The 17,084-nt window shown below is 41.5% G+C and overlaps 1 protein-coding gene across 9 annotated transcripts in view; it reads right to left on the reverse strand.

Moving 5' to 3' along the window:
* The window catches only part of Ate1 (arginyltransferase 1), a 153,924-nt gene that overhangs the window by 93,984 nt on the left and 42,856 nt on the right, over positions 1–17,084 (reverse strand). For 5 of the 9 annotated variants that reach the window (XM_071656128.1, XM_071656123.1, XM_071656122.1 and 2 more), the window contains exon 7: positions 13,305–13,466. The exons of the other annotated variants lie outside the window; for them this stretch is intronic. In XM_071656128.1, coding sequence (XP_071512229.1) covers positions 13,305–13,466 — 162 coding nt within the window. The remainder of the gene's footprint in view (positions 1–13,304; positions 13,467–17,084) is intronic. 9 annotated transcript variants of the gene reach the window in all.

A 17,084-nucleotide genomic window follows, 5' to 3' on the forward strand; every position in this document is an offset into this window, starting at 1 on the left:
AGTGTGGTCTCACAAGTGGTAGAGGATGTGTGGACCAGGTGTTTGCTTTGAAAAATGTACATGAGAAACACTTAGAAAAGCAAATGGATTTGTATGTAGCATTTATGGATCTGGAGAAGGCATATGATAAAGTTGATAGAGATGCTCTGTGGAAGGTATTAAGAATATATGGTGTGGGAGGTAAGTTGTTAGAAGCAGTGAAAAGTTTTATCGAGGATGTAAGGCATGTGTATGTGTAGGAAGAGAGGAAGGTGATTGGTTCTCAGTGAATGTAGGTTTGCGACAGGGGCGCGCAATGTCTCCTTGGTTGTTTAATTTGTTTATGGATGGGGGTGTTAGGGAGGTGAATGCAAGAGTTTTGGAGAGAGGGGCAAGTATGCAGTCTGTTGTAGTGAGAGAGCTTGGGAAGTGAGTCAGTTGTTGTTCGCTGATGATAGAACACTGGTGGCTGATTCGGGTGAGAAACTGCAGAAGCTGGTAACTGAGTTTGGTAAAGTGTGTGAAAGAAGAAAGCTGAGAGTAAATGTGAATAAGAGAAAGGTTATTAGGTACAGTAGGGTTGAGGGACAAGTCAATTGGGAGGTAAGTTTTAATGGTTTTAGATATCTGGGAGTGGATTTGGCAGCGGATGGAACAATGGAAGCGGAAGTAAATCATAGAGTGGGGGCGAGGGCGAAAGTTCTGGGAGCGTTGAAGAATGTGTGGAAGTCAAGAACGTTATCTTGGAAAGCAAAAATGGGTATGTTTAAGGAATGGTGGTTCCAACAATGTTATATGGTTGTGAGGCATGGGCTATAGATAGAGTTGTGCAGAGGAGGGTGGATGTGCTGGAAATGAGATGTTTGAGAACGATATGTGGTGTGAGATGGTTTGATCGAGTAAGTAATGAAAGGGTAAGAGAGATGTCTGGTCATAAAAAGAGTGTGGTTGAGAGAGAGCAGAAGAGGGTGTTTTTAAATGGTTTGGTCACATGGGGAGAATGAGTGAGGAAAGATTGACAAAGAGGATATAAGTGTCAGAGGTGGAGGGAAGAAGAAGTAGGAGACCAAATTGGAGGTGGAAAGATGGAGTGAAAGAGATTTCTTTTGAGGGATCGGGGCCTGAACATGCAGGAGGGTGAAAGGCGTGCAAAGAAGAGAGTGAATTGGAATGATGTGGTATACTGGGGTCAACGTGCTGTCAATGGATTGAACCAGGGCATGTGAAGCGTCTGGGGTAAACCATGGAAAGTTTTGTGTGGCCTGGATGTGGAAAGGGAGCTGTGGTTTCAGTGCTTTATACATGACAGCTAGAGACTGAGTGTGAACAAATGTGGCCTTTGTTGTCTTTTCCTAGTGCTACCTCCCGCACATGCAGGGGGAGGGGGGTTTTCATTTCATGTGTGGCGGGGTGGCGACGGGAATGAATGAGGGCAGACAGTATGAATTATGTACATGTGTATATATGTATATGTTTGTGTGTGTATATATAAATATATATATATGTATACATTGAGATGTATAGGTATGTATATGTGCGTGTGTGGACGTGTATGTATATACATGAGTATATGGGTGGGTTGGGCCATTCTTTCGTCTGTTTCCCTGCGCTACCTAGCTAATGCGGGAGACAGCGACAAAGTATAAGAAAAAAAAAAAATAAATAATTTTTTTTTTTTTTTTTTGCTCTGTCGCTGTCTCCCACATTTGCGAGGTAGCGCAAGGAAACAGACGAAAGAAATGGCCCAACCCACCCCCATACACATGTATATACATACGTCCACACATGCAAATATACATACCTACACAGCTTTCCATGGTTTACCCCAGACGCTTCACATGCCTTGATTCAATCCACTGACAGCACGTCAACCCCGGTATACCACATCGATCCAATTCACTCTATTCCTTGCCCTCCTTTCACCCTCCTGCATGTTCAGGCCCCGATCACACAAAATCTTTTTCACTCCATCTTTCCACCTCCAATTTGGTCTCCCACTTCTCCTCGTTCCCTCCACCTCCGACACATATATCCTCTTGGTCAATCTTTCCTCACTCATTCTCTCCATGTGCCCAAACCATTTCAAAACACCCTCTTCTGCTCTCTCAACCATGCTCTTTTTATTTCCACACATCTCTCTTACCCTTACGTTACTTACTCGATCAAACCACCTCACACCACACATTGTCCTCAAACATCTCATTTCCAGCACATCCACCCTCCTGTGCACAACTCTATCCAAAGCCCATGCCTCGCAACCATACAACATTATTGGAACAACTACTCCTTCAAACATACCCATTTTAGCTTTCTGAGATAATGTTCTCGACTTCCACACATTCTTCAAGGCTCCCAGGATTTTCGCCCCCTCCCCCACCCTATGATCCACTTCCCCTTCCATGGTTCCATCCACTGCCAGATCCACTCCCAGATATCTAAAACACTTTACTTCCTCCAGTTTTTCTCCATTCAAACTTACCTCCCAATTGACTTGACCCTCAACCCTACTGTACCTAATAACCTTGCTCTTATTCACATTTACTCTTAACTTTCTTCTTTCACACACTTTACCAAACTCAGTCACCAGCTTCTGCAGTTTCTCACATGAATCAGCCACCAGCACTGTATTATCAGCAAACAACAACTGACTCACTTCCCAAGCTCTCTCATCCACAACATACTTCATACTTGCCCCTCTTCCAAAACTCTTGCATTCACCTCCCTAACAACCCCATCCATAAACAAATTAAACAACCATGGAGACATCACACACCCCTGCCGCAAACCTACATTCACTGAGAACCAATCACTTTCCTCTCTTCCTACACGTACACATGCCTTACATCCTCGATAAAAACTTTTCACTGCTTCTAACAACTTGCCTCCCACACCATATATTCTTAATACCTTCCACAGAGCATCTCTATCAACTCTATCATATGCCTTCTCCAGATCCATAAATGCTACATACAAATCCATTTGCTTTTCTAAGTATTTCTCACATACATTCTTCAAAGCAAACACCTGATCCACACATCCTCTACCACTTCTGAAACCACACTGCTCTTCCCCAATCTGATGCTCTGTACATGCCTTCACCCTCTCAATCAATACCCTCCCATATAATTTACCAGGAATACTCAACAAACTTATACCTCTGTAATTTGAGCACTCACTCTTATCCCCTTTGCCTTTGTACAATGGCACTATGCACGCATTCCGCCAATCCTTAGGCACTTCACCATGAGCCATACATACATTAAATAACCTTACCAACCAGTCAATAATACAGTTACCCCCTTTTTTTTTAATAAATTCCACTGCAATACCATCCAAACCTGCTGCCTTGCCAGCTTTCATCTTCCGCAAAGCTTTTACCACCTCTTCTCTGTTTACCAAATCATTTTCCCTAACCCTCTCACTTTGCACACCACCTCGACCAAAACACCCTATATCTGCCACTCTATCATCAAACACATTCAACAAACCTTCAAAATAAATAATAATGAAAATAATAATTTTGTATTTAGATTGTAACTCAAACTACCTTCTGTGATAACTGTTAATTTGTTTCACTTTTAGTGTTTTCCCTTACTTTCATGTGCCATGTTCTGTGTTTTTTTCAAGTGAGTTTCTTATTTATATTTTGTTTGCATTTACATATCAAAGTTTAGTGACATAATTTTTTCTCTTTTTTTGCAAATTTCTGATGATATCTCTGTGAAGGGAAAAGCTTGATTGAAATAAAATGGAGAGCATAAGATAGAAGATTAATAGCTCTAAATATGCTGGGGATAGGGGAGAAAGAATACTTCCCACGTGTTCCCTGCGTGTCGTAGAAGGCGACTAAAAGGGGAGGGAGCGGGGGGCTGGAAATCCTCCCCTCTCATCATTTTTTTTTAATTTTCCAAAAGAAGGAACAGAGAAGGGGGCCAGGTGAGGATATTCCCTCAAAGGCCCAGTCCTCTGTTCTTAACGCTACCTCGCTAGCGCGGGAAATGGCGAATAGTTTGAAAGAAAGAAAGAAAAATATGCTGTCATATTCAATTCTATGTGCATTAAAGAAAACCTGCTCCCAGCTTACACTATTATATACATACATATACATATACATACATATCCCTGGGATAGGGGAGAAAGAATACTTCCCACGCATTCCTCATGTGTCGTAGAAGGCAACTAAAGGGGACAGGAGTGGGGGGACTGTAAACCCTTCCCTACTTGTATTCTAACTTTCTAAAAGGGGAAACAGAAGAAGGAGTCACGCGGGGTGCTCATCCTCCTCGAAGGCTCAGATTGGGGTGTATGAATGTGTGTGGATGTAACCAAGATGAGAAAAAAGGAGAGACAGGTAGTTTGTTTGAGGAAAGGAACCTGGATGTTTTGGCTCTGAGTAAAACAAAGCTGAAGGGTAAAGGAGAAGAGTGGTTTGGGAATGTCTTGGGAGTAAAGTCAGGGGTTAGTGAGAGGACAAGAGCAAGGGAAGGAGTAGCACTACTCCTGAAACAGGAGTGGTGGGAGCATGTGATACAGTGTAAGAAAGTGAACTCTAGATTGATATGGGTAAAACTGAAATTGGATGAAGAGAGATGGGTGATTATTGGTGCATGTGCACCTGGGCATGAGAAGAAAGATCATGAGAGGCAAGTATTTTGGGAGCAGCTGAGTAAGCGTGTTAGTAGTTTTGATGCATGAGACCGGGTTATAGTGATGGGTGATTTGAATGCAAAGGTGAGTAATCTGGCAGTTGAGGGAATAATTGGTGTACATGGGGTGTTCAGTGTTGTAAATGGAAATGGTGAAGAGCTTGTAGATTTATGTGCTGAAAAAGGACTGGTGACTGGGAATAACTGGTTTAAAAAGAGAGAGATATACATATGTAAATGTATGTAAGAAGGAGATATGGCCAGAGAGCGTTATTGGATTATGTGTTAATTGGTAGGCGCGCGAAAGAGAGACTTTTGGATGTTAATGTGCTGAGAGGTGCAACTGGAGGGATGTCTCATCATTATCTTGTGGAGGCAAAGGTGAAGATTTGTAGAGGTTTTCAGAAAAGAAGAGAGAAGTTGGGGTGAAGAGGGTGGTGAGAGTAAGTGAGCTTGGGAAGGAGACTTGTATGAGGAAGTACCAGGAGAGACTGAGTACAGAATGGAAAAAGGTGAGAACTAAGGACGCAAGGGGAGTGGGGGAGAATGGGATGTATTTAGGGAAGCAGTGATGACTTGCGCAAAAGATGCTTTGGCATGAAAAGCGTGGGAGGTGGGCAGATTAGAAAGGGTAGTGAGTGTGGGATGAAGAAGTAAGATTATTAGTGAAAGAGAAGAGAGAGGCATTTGGATGATTTTTGCAGGGAAATAATGCAAATGACTGGGAGATGTATAAAAGAAAGAGGCAGGAGGTCAAGAGAAAGATGCAAGAGGTGAAAAAGAGGGCAAATGAGAGTTGGGGTAAGGGAGTATCATTAAATTTTAGGGAGAATAAAAAAGATGTTTTGGAAGGAGGTAAATAAAGTGCATAAGACAAGGGAACAAATGGGAACTTCAGTGAAGGGGGCAAATGGGGAGGTGATAACAAGTAGTGGTGATGTGAGAAGGAGATGGAGTGAGTATTTTGAAGGTTTGTTGAATGTGTTTGATGACAGAGTGGCAGATATAGGGTGTTTTGGTCTAGGTGGTGTGCAAAGTGAGAGGGTTAGGGAAAATGATTTTGTAAACAGAGAAGAGGTAGTAAAAGCTTTGCGGAAGATGAAAGCCAGCAAGGCAGCTGGTTTGGATGGCATTGCAGTGGAATTTATTTAAAAAGGGGGTGACTGTATTGTTGACTGGTTGGTAAGGTTATTCAATGTATGTATGATTCATGTTGAGGTGCCTGAGGATTGGCGGAATGCTTGCATAGTGCCATTGTACAAAGGCAAAGAGGATAAAAGTGTCTGCTCAAATTACAGAGGTATAAGTTTGTTGAGTAATCCTGGTAAATTATATGGGAGGGTATTGATTGAGAGGGTGAAGGCATGTACAGAGCATCAGATTGGGGAAGAGCAGTGTGGTTTCAGAGGTGGTAGAGGATGTGTGGATTAGGTATTTGCTTTCGAAGAATGTATGTGAGAAATACTTAGAAAAGCAAATAGATTTGTATGTAGCATTTATGGATCTGGAGAAGGTATATGATGGAGTTGATAGAGATGCTCTGTGGAAGGTATTAAGAATACATGGTGTGGGAGGCAAGTTGTTAGAAGCAGTGAAAAGTTTTTATCGAGGATGTAAGGGATGTGTACATGTAGGAAGAGAGGAAAGTGATTGGTTCTCAGTGAATGTAGGTTTGTGGCAGGGGTGTGTGATGTCTCCATGGTTGTTTAATTTGTTTATGGATGGGGTTATTAGGGAGGTGAATGCAAGTGTTTCGGAAAGAGGGGCAAGTATGCAGTCTGTTGTGGATGAGAGAGCTTGGGAAGTGAGTCAGTTGTTGTTCGCTGATGATACAGCACTGGTGGCTGATTCGGGTGAGAAACTGCAGAAGCTGGTGACTGAGTTTGGTAAAGTGTGTGAAAGAAGAAAGCTGAGAGTAAATATGAATAAGAGCAAGGTTATTAGGTACAGTAGGGTTGAGGGAGATGTCAATTGGGAGGTAAGTTTGAATGGAGAAAAACTGAAGGAAGTGAAGTGTTTTAGATATCTGGGAGTGGATTTGGCAGCGGATGGAACCATGGAAGTGGAAGTGAATCACAGGGTTGGGGAGGGGGCGAAAACTCAGGGAGTGTTGAAGAATGTGTGGAAGTCGAGAACAGTATCTCGGAAAGCAAAAATGGGTATGTTTGAAGGAATAGTGGTTCCAACAATGTTATATGGTTGCGAGGGGTGGGCTATGGATAGAGTTGTGCGCAGGAGGGTGGATGTGCTGGAAATGAGATGTTTGAGGACAATATGTGGTGTGAGATGGTTTGATTGAGTAAATAACAATAAGTAAGAGAGATGTGTGGTAATAAAAAGAGTGTGGTCGAGAGAGCAGAAGAGGGTGTTTTGAAATGGTTTGGTCACATGGAGAGAATGAGTGAGGAAAGATTGACAAAGAGGATACATGTGTCAGAGGTGGAGGAAACGAGAGAAGTGGGAGACCAAATTAAAGGTGGAAAGATGGAGTGAAAAAGATTTTGAGTGATTGGGGCCTGAACATGCAGGAGGGTGAAAGGCGTGCAAGGAACAGAGTGAATTGGAACGATGTGGTACACCGGGGTCGACATGCTGTCAATGGATTGAACCAGGGCATGTGAAGCATCTGGGGTAAACCATGGAAAGTTCTGTGGGGCCTGGATGTGGAAAGGGAGCTGTGGTTTTGGTGCATTATTACATGACAGCTAGAGACTGAGTGTGAACAAATGTGGCCTTTGTTGTCTTTTCCTAGCGCTAACTTGCGCACATGAGGCAGGAGGGAGTTGTTATTTCATGTGTGGCGGGGTGGCGATGGGAATGAATAAAGGCAAACAGTATGAATTATGTTCATGTGTATATGTCTATGTGTGTATAAATATGTATACGCTGAGATGTATAAGTATGTTTATTTGAGTGTGTGGACGTGTATGTATATACATGTGTATGTGGGTGGGTTGGGCCATTCTTTCGTCTGTTTCCTTGCACTACCTCGCTAACGCGGGAGACAGCGACAAAGCAAAATAATTATAATAATAATAACATACATACACATATATACATGTACATATTCATACTAGCTCACTTTCATCCATTCCCCTTACCACCCCAACCCACAGGAAACAGCACTGCCACCTCCTACATCAGCCAGGTAGCCCAAGGAAATTCAATTCTATGTGCATCAGAGAAAACCTGCTCCCAGCTTACACTATTATATGGTTGTTTAATTTGTTTATGGATGGGGTTGTTAGGGAGGTAAATGCAAGAGTTTTGGAAAGAGGGGCAAGTATGAAGTCTGTTGGGGATGAGAGAGCTTGGGAAGTGAGTCAGTTGTTGTTCGCTGACGATACAGCGCTGGTGGCTGATTCATGTGAGAAACTGCAGAAGCTGGTGACTGAGTTTGGTAAAGTGTGTGGAAGAAGAAAGTTAAGAGTAAATGTGAATAAGAGCAAGGTTATTAGGTACAGTAGGGTTGAGGGTCAAGTCAATTGGGAGGTGAGTTTGAATGGAGAAAAACTGGAGGAAGTGAAGTGTTTTAGATATCTGGGAGTGGATCTGGCAGCGGATGGAACCATGGAAGCGGAAGTGGATCATAGGGTGGGGGAGGGGGCCTTGAAGAATGTGTGGAAGTCGAGAACATTATCTCGGAAAGCAAAAATGGGTATGTTTGAAGGAATAGTGGTTCCAACAATGTTGTATGGTTGCGAGGCGTGGGCTATGGATAGAGTTGTGCGCAGGAGGATGGATGTGCTGGAAATGAGATGTTTGAGGACAACGTGTGGTGTGAGGTGGTTTGATCGAGTGAGTAACGTAAGGGTAAGAGAGATGTGTGGAAATAAAAAGAGCGTGGTTGAGAGAGCAGAAGAGGGTGTTTTGAAGTGGTCTGGGCACATGGAGAGGATGAGTGAGGAAAGATTGACCAAGAGGATATATGTGTCGGAGGTGGAGGGAACAAGGAGAAGAGGGAGACCAAATTGGAGGTGGAAAGATGGAGTGAAAAAGATTTTGTGTGATCGGGGCCTGAACATGCAGGAGGGTGAAAGGAGGGCAAGGAATAGAGTGAATTGGAGCGATGTGGTATACCGGGGTTGACGTGCTGTCAGTGGATTGAATCAAGGCATGTGAAGCATCTGGGGTAAGCCATGGAAAGCTGTGTAGGTATGTATATTTGCGTGTGTGGACGTATGTATATACATGTGTATGGGGGGCGGTTGGGCCATTTCTTTCGTCTGTTTCCTTGCGCTACCTCGCAAACGCGGGAGACAGCGACAAAGTATAATAAAATAATAATAAAATACACATAAAAATATAAACATATATTTTTTTTTTTCATACTATTCGCCATTTCCCGCGTTGGCGAGGTAGCGTTAAGAACAGAAGACTGAGCCTTTCAGGGAATATCCTCACTTGGCTCCCTTCTCTGTTCCTTCTTTTGGAAAATTAAAAAACGAGAGGGGAGGATTTCCAGCCCCCCGCTCCCTTCCCTTTTTATCGCCTTCTACGACACGCAGGGAATACGTGAGAAGTATTCTTTCTCCCCTATCCCCAGGGATAATAAACATATATATAAGTACATATTCATACTAGCTCACTTTCACCATTCCCTGCTGCCACCCCAACCCACAGGAAACAGTGCTGCCACCTCCTGCATCAGCCAGGTAGCCCAAGGAAACAGACAAAAAAAGGCCATATACACACACCCTCATTCTCTAGCTGTCAGGTGTAATGCACCAAAACCACAACTCCCTATCCACATACAAGCTCCATAGACCTTTCCATGGTTTACCCAGGACATTTCACATGCCCTAATTCAGTCCATTGACAACATGTTGACCCTAGTATACCACACTGTTCCAATTCACTCTATTCCATGCATGCCTTTCACCCTCCTGTGTGTTCAGACCCCAATTACTCAAAAGCTTTTTCACTTCAACCTTCCACCTCCAATTTGGTCTCCTGCTTCTCCTTGTTCCCTCCACCTCTGACACATATATCCTCTGTCAACTTTTCCTCACTCATTCTTTCCATATGTCCAAACCATTTCGTCACACCTTCTACACTCTCAACCACACTCTTTTTGTTACCACACATCTTGATAGGCAAGGAAAAAAGAGACTTTTGGATGTTAATGTGCTGAGAGGGGCAGCTGGAGGGATGTCTGATCACTATGTAGAGAAGGCGAAGGTGAAAATTTGTAGAGATTTTCAGAAAAGAGGAGAGAATATTGGGAAGAAAGTGGTGAGAGTAAGTAAGCTTGGAAAGTAGACTTGTGTGAGGAAGTGCCAGGAGAGACTGAGTGTAGAATAGCAAAAGATGAGAGCAAATGACATGAGGGGAGTGGATGAGGAATGGGATGTATTTAGGGAAGCAGTGATAACTTGCACAAAAGATGCTTCTGGCAGGAGAAAGGTGGGAGGTGGGCAGATTAGAAAGGGTAGTGAGTGGTGGGATGAAGAAGTAAGGTCATTAGTGAAAGAGAAAAGAGAGACATTTGGATGATACTTGCAGGGAAGTGGTGCAAATGACTGGGTGAAGCATGAAAGAAAGTGGCAAGAGGTCAAGAAAATGGTGCAAGAATTGAAAAAAAAAAAAGGCAAATGACAGTTGGGGTAAGAGAGTATTATTAAATTTCAGGAAGAATAAAAAGATGTTTTGAAAGGAGGTAAATAACGTGCATAAACAAGAGAACATATGGGAATATCAGTGAAGGGGGTAAGTGGGGAGGTAATAACAGGTAGTGACGTGAGATGGAATAAGTATTGTGAAGGTTTGTTGAATGCGTCTCATAACAGATTGGCAGATACAGGGTGTTTTGGTCAGGGCGGTGTGCGATGTGAAAGGGTCAAGAAGAATGGTTTGGTAAAGAGTGAAGAGGTAGTGAAAGCTATGCAGAAGAGGAAATCTGGCAAGCCAGCAGGTTTTGATGGTATTACAGTGGAATTTATCAAAAAAAGGGGGTGACTGTGTTGTTGATTAGTTGGTAAGGATATTCAGTGTACGTATGGAGCATGGTGAAGTGCCTGAGGATTGGAGGAATGCATGCATAGTGCCATCGTACAAAGGCAAAGGGGATAAACGTGAGAGTTCAAACTACAAGTGCATAAGTTTGTTGAGTATTCCTGGGAAATTATATGGGAGGGTATTGATTGAGAGGGTGAAGGCATGTACAGAGCATCAGACTGGGGAAGAGCAGCGTACATTCAGAATGGCAGAGGATGTGTGGATCAGGTGTTCACTTTGAAGAATGTATTTGAGAAATACTTAGAAAAACAGATGCATCTGTATGTAGCATTTGTGGATCTGCAGAAGGCATATGATAAGGTTATAAGAGATGCTTTGTGAAAGGTATTAAGAGTATATGGTGAGGGAGGTATGTTGCCTGAAGCAGTGAAAAGGTTTTACCAAATATGTAAAGCATGTGTACGAGTAGGAAGAGAGGAGAGCGATTGGTTCCCGGTGAATGTCAGTTTGCGGCAGGGGTGTGTGATATACCCATGGTTGTTTGATTTGTTTATGGATGGGTCAGATTGGGAAGTAAATGCAAGAGTTTTGGAGATAGGAGCGAATATGCAGTCTGTTGTGGATGAGAGGGCCTGGGAAGCGAGTCAGTTGTTGTTTGCTGGTGATACAGCTCGAGGGCTGATTCGTGTGAGAAACTGCAGAGGTTGGTGACTGAGTTTGGAAAAGTGTTAGAAAGGAGAAAGTTGAGAGTAAATGTGAATATGAGCAAGGTTATTAGGTTCAGTAGGGTTGAGGGACAAATCAATTGGGATGTAAGTTTGAATGGAGGAAAATTGGAGAAAGTGAAGTGTTTCAGATATCTGGGAGTGGACTTCGCAGCAGATGGAACCATGGAAGCAGAAGAGAGTCTCAGTGGGGGAGGGAGCGAAGGTTCTGGGAGTGATGAAGAATGTGTGGAAGGAGAGAACATTTTCTCGGAGAGCAAAAATGGGTATGTTTGAAGCAACAGTAGTTCCAACGATGTTATATGGTTGTGAGGCATGGGCTATAGATAGGGTTGTACGAAGGAGGGTGGATGTGTTGGAAATGAAATGTCTAAGGATAATGTGTGGCGTGAGGTGGTTTGACTAAGTAAGTAAAGAAAGAGTAAGAGAGAGATGTGTGGAAATAAAAAGAGTGTGGTTGAGAAAGCAGAAGAGGGTGTGTTGAAATGGTTTGGACATATGGAGAGATTGAGTAAGGAAAGACTGACAAAGAGTATATATGTATCAGAAGTGTAGGGAACAAGCATAAGCAGGATGCCAAATTGGAGGTGTAAGGATGGATTGAAAAAGATTTTGAGTTATCAGGGCCTGAACATACATGAGGGTGAGAGGTGTGCAAGGAAGGAAGTGAACTGGAATGATGTGGTATACCGGGGTTGATGTGCAGTCAGTGGACTGAACCAGGGCATGTGAAGCATCTGGGGTAAACCATGGAAAGGTCTGTGGGGCCTGGATGTGGATAGGGAGCTGTGGTTTCGATGCATAACACATGACAGCTAGAGACTGAGCGTGAATGAATATGGCCTTTTTTGTCTGTTTTCCTTGCTCTACCCTGCTGATGCAGGGGTAGCAGTGCTGTTTCCTGTGGGGTGGGGTAGTGACAGGAATGGATGAAGGCAAGCATGAATATGTACATGTGTATGTACATATACATCTGCATATGTATATGCATGTATATGTTGATATGTATATGTATGTATATGTGGGTTTGCAGGCATTTATGTATATATATGTGTATATGAGTGGATGGGCCATTCTTCGTTTGCTTCCTGGCGCTACCTCGCTGATGCAGGAAACAGTGATTATGTATAATAAAAAATAAAGAAATATCTCTCTTACTCTTTCATTACTTACTTGATCAAACCACCTCACACAACACACTGTCCTCAAACAATTCATTTCCAACACATCCACCCTCCTCCTCTCAACCCTATCTATAGCCCATGCCTCGCAACCATATAAAATTGTGGGAACTATTGCTTCAAACATACCCATTTTTGCTCTACGAGATAATGTTCTCTTCCTAAACATTCTTCACTCCCAGAACCATCACCCCCTCCCCACTATACAACTCTTTCACTTCGATGGTTCCATTTGCTGCCAAGTCCACTACCATCTTTCCATCTTTTGCCATATTACCACTTTCCAACCGATTTTATATGAAATAAACTGGGAAGCAACTTAGCACGTGGGACCATATCTATTGGTAAACAAAATGGTTAAAACAAAATGGTTGAGTGAAAGATGAACATGGGATCATATCTACTGGGAAACAAAATGGTTAACACAAAATGGATGAGTGAAAGGTAAAAAGTCATGAGAAATGTAGCTTCCTGGTCAGTTGGTTCCAGCTTGTTACCAAAAATAGGAAGAAAATGTTAGTCAAGGATATTTGGAGTACAAGAGATATGGTGAGGTTAAAAGTATTTATATATACTACCCTGTTTTAGTGTATGATCTTAAATTACAGTTTCACCTATTGACAAAATATGGCTTTCTTCAAAAAATAAAAAAAGTGAACACTTAGCTAACCATGCTTCCAATATTATGTTTTTCTCAAATAAAATGTATCTTTCTGAAGAACAGCTAAGACTGAAAAGAGTTCAAATCATAACCTCTTCCTGGTTCCCTTCTTTTACCAAATATCCTCCACTTTATGCACATGTGAGTGTACTACCTCAAGTGGTGAATTACAGAGGAACCGCTTAAACTGTGACTCAGAACACCTGTCTGGAGAGTCCCCGTGGATGTTAATCTGGTACTTTTCATAAACTTGGTGCGCTGTCTTGAAAGTTTGCAGAAACTCGTCACTGCTTGGTTGTGAACGAACTAACTTAACCTGGGTGTTGATAAGTTTATTATAACATTAATCTCTTCATCCATTTACAAAACATACGCCAATTCCCACTTACAAAGCAGGGTGGTGCATAAATAATCTTCCCAAAAGATTTTGGTGACTATACTTTACACATTTTGAAGTATCTAAACATAACAGCAATATATAAATGTTTTGTTCAAAATCTAAAATCAGTAAAATGCATGAAAAGATAAGTTACAAAAGCAGCAGAATTTGTTATTACTTTTAACAAATATTTAACTCGAGTAATAAAGCTTTAAATAATGTGAAAATTGTTTAAACAGATTTCTCTTACAATGATAATGATTCTAGCAAACACTGCTTTTAATATACATATATGGTGCTTTCAATGGTTACTATATATAATTTCATTTGTATATACAGGCACTAAAATTACAAGCTCTTTTTCCTATCATAGACTGATACTCTTAGAGGTGTCATTCAACTTCTTCGATTTTAGCATCATAAAGTAGAATGGGCTCTAGCTATGGTATATTAGTAAATTAATCCAATGAAAATTTAAAGAAGTCTCTACATCTGTAAAAAAATAGTCAGTTCTCAGAACTCTAATAAGGGAATGTTGTAAACTGATTGGATCTAGGCATAATTAACATGTCAGAAACAGCTGCAGCCTAAAAGTGACTTGATAATAAGTAAATACAATTCTTGTGTGAAAATAGCAACTTAATTCACAAGTCTACAGCATATGTATATACAACACATAAAAATTTGGTACACCCAAAAGTTTCTATATATAATCATCATGCCAAACAAAATAATGAAGTCACATCTCATAGCCATATCAATGTCATATATGACACACCAAACAGCTACAAGAAATAATTTTCTTTCATACGTAGCTGCTTTTCCTGCTTTTGCAAAGCCGCCGAGAACAGATTAACAATGACCTCAAACGCATATAACTAATCTCTAGCTGTCACATAAAACATACCAAACCAAAGAATATTATCAAAAATCATGCCTTGGTTTACATGAACTAACTCATAAGCCGTAGTTCAGGCCACTGACAGTACATCATCTCCCTCTCCACAATATATCACATTCCTCCCATTGCATGTCCCTTTCTTTCCTGAGTGTTCAAACCCTCTCTCAAGCTTTGTTTCCTCCATCCTTCCACTTCCTCCTTGGTATTCCCCCTCCCCCCTATTACTCTGCTTTTGACAGAGATCCTCTTTATTAGTCTCTCTTCACTCATCAATTTCCAACACCTGAACCATTTCAGCACACCCTGCCTGGTCCACTTAATCAGATTACACTCACCACAACACTTCTCCCTAAAACTGAAATTTCTTATATTATACTAATAATGTCCACAAACATTTCAAATCCAATACATGCACCCTCCTCCTTTTTTTTTCTAGTCAAAGCTAACATATGCATCCACAAAATACTGTTGGGGACTGCAGTACTTTCAAACTTGCCCATTTCTACCTTTGCAGACACTGTCCTTTCTTTCCAGGAGTTCCTTAATGCACCCACACCCTTAATCCCTTCTCCCATCCATTGACTCCCGACAGCCCCCAAAACAACATCTACTTTCACATCCATTCTGAGGTACATAAAACACTCCACTTTCTACAATTCATCCTCACTTGCAATCAAACCAGCCTTCCACTTTCTCTGCTTCAACTTGTCATTTTACTTTTGCAGTTTGTTTCAGCTTTCTCCTTTTGAACATTCTCCTAAACTCTGTCATGATCTTAAGAAGTTTTCTCTCTTGAGTCTGCCACCAGGGCAAAAAAAAGACTGATTTATGTCTCAGCCTCCCCTTCCCTACAACTTCAGCATACTGTAGACCTGCCCTTTTCTCCACGACTCTTGCATGTACAAGGAAAAAATGCAACTTCCCAGATAGGTTTGATGAATTTCAAAATAATTAATACAACTCATGCTGTCTTGGTAAGGATAGTGAGCATGAATGAGACAAATTTCCTAAAAATCATGGTAACACCATTTTATATGGATTTCCATTCAAATATGAAATGAATGTAAGAGATATGGCAAATGACTGGAATCATCACTGACAATCAATATATTACAATACCATGAAAGCAGAGCTACAAAGGTGAGGCCAGACCAATGGATATTTCTCAAAATCCTTCATCCATGGTCTTATACAGTTTCAAATAAAAATGGTAAGATGCAGTTTTTACCATGAGTACATGCCTTCAATCCCAACCATGAAAAGATGAAACAGCCATGGTAACAATACATATCCCTAACACAGACCCACCTTCACTGGACACCACTTGCCTTCCTCCCTCCCTACTTGCACAAATGCTTTACCCATCCAAAAAAAACTTCACACTGCATTCAGAAACTTCCTATTTACCTTATACTGTATATCCCTAGCACCAACACAACATCTCGGGCAACTTTATCATACACTCTCTAGATACATATATGTGTACAAGAGTGGATGGGCCATTCTTCATCTGTTTCCTGGTGCTACCTCGCTGACACAGGAAACGGTCATCAAGAATAATAACAATAAGAAACAAGTCACAGAATAATATTAAGCTATTACCATGGATTTCTGCTTTCACTCTGAAAATAATAATGGAGAACCAAGAGAGGCTTTATTTCTCTTATACAATAATCAAAACAGTTATCAAACTGATGCCTAAAGTCACTCAGTAATTGAGACTGGCTTGTATTACAACATGCAATGAATAAACCTGTGGGAAGATGGAAAACTGCTGTTTGAGGGAGAATTATTATTCAGAAAAAGCTTGAAAACTGAAGATAACCAAACGAAAGTGAATTTCAAGAATGGATGCTGGATTAACTATTCACAATATAAAAAAAATATTCATTCATTACATATTCATTATACATGATCGCTGTTTCCTGTGTCAGCAAGGGAGTGCCAGGACACAAATGAAGAAAGACCCATAAACTCATATACAGACATATAAACATACATGCCCATAAACATACATATCAACATATACACATATACATACATACACATACCATGTGACATGTCACATGGAGAGAATGAGAGAGGAAAGATTGACAAAGAGGATATTTTTTTGTGTGTGTGTCAGAGGTGGAAGGAACGAGAAGTGAAGGACCAAATTGAAAGTGGAAGGATGGAGTGAAAAAGATCTTGAGCAATGAGGGACTGAACATACAGGAAGGTGAAAGGCGTGCAAGGAATACAGTGAATTGGAACGATGTGGTATACCGGGGTCAACGTGCTGTCAATGGTTTGAACCAGGGCATGTGAAGTGTCTGGGGTAAACCATGGAAAGTTTTGTGGGGCCTGGATGTGGAAAGGGAGCTGTGGTTTCCGTGCATTACACATGACAGCTAAAGATTGAGTGTGAACGAATGTGGCCTTTGTTGTCTTTTCCTAGCACTAACTCACATGCGTGGGGGGAGGGAGTGCCACTTCATGTGTGGCGGGGTGGTGACGGGAATGGAAAAAGGCAGCAAGTATGAATATGTACGTGTGTATACATGGATATGTCTCTGTATGTATATGTATGTATATGTTGAGATGTATAGGTATGTATATGTGTGTGTGCGGGCATGTATGAATATACATGTGTATGTGGGTGGGTTGGGCCATTC

The sequence above is a fragment of the Panulirus ornatus genome, chromosome 62, assembly GCF_036320965.1.
Source record: "Panulirus ornatus isolate Po-2019 chromosome 62, ASM3632096v1, whole genome shotgun sequence".
NCBI classification, from domain to species: domain Eukaryota; kingdom Metazoa; phylum Arthropoda; class Malacostraca; order Decapoda; family Palinuridae; genus Panulirus; species Panulirus ornatus.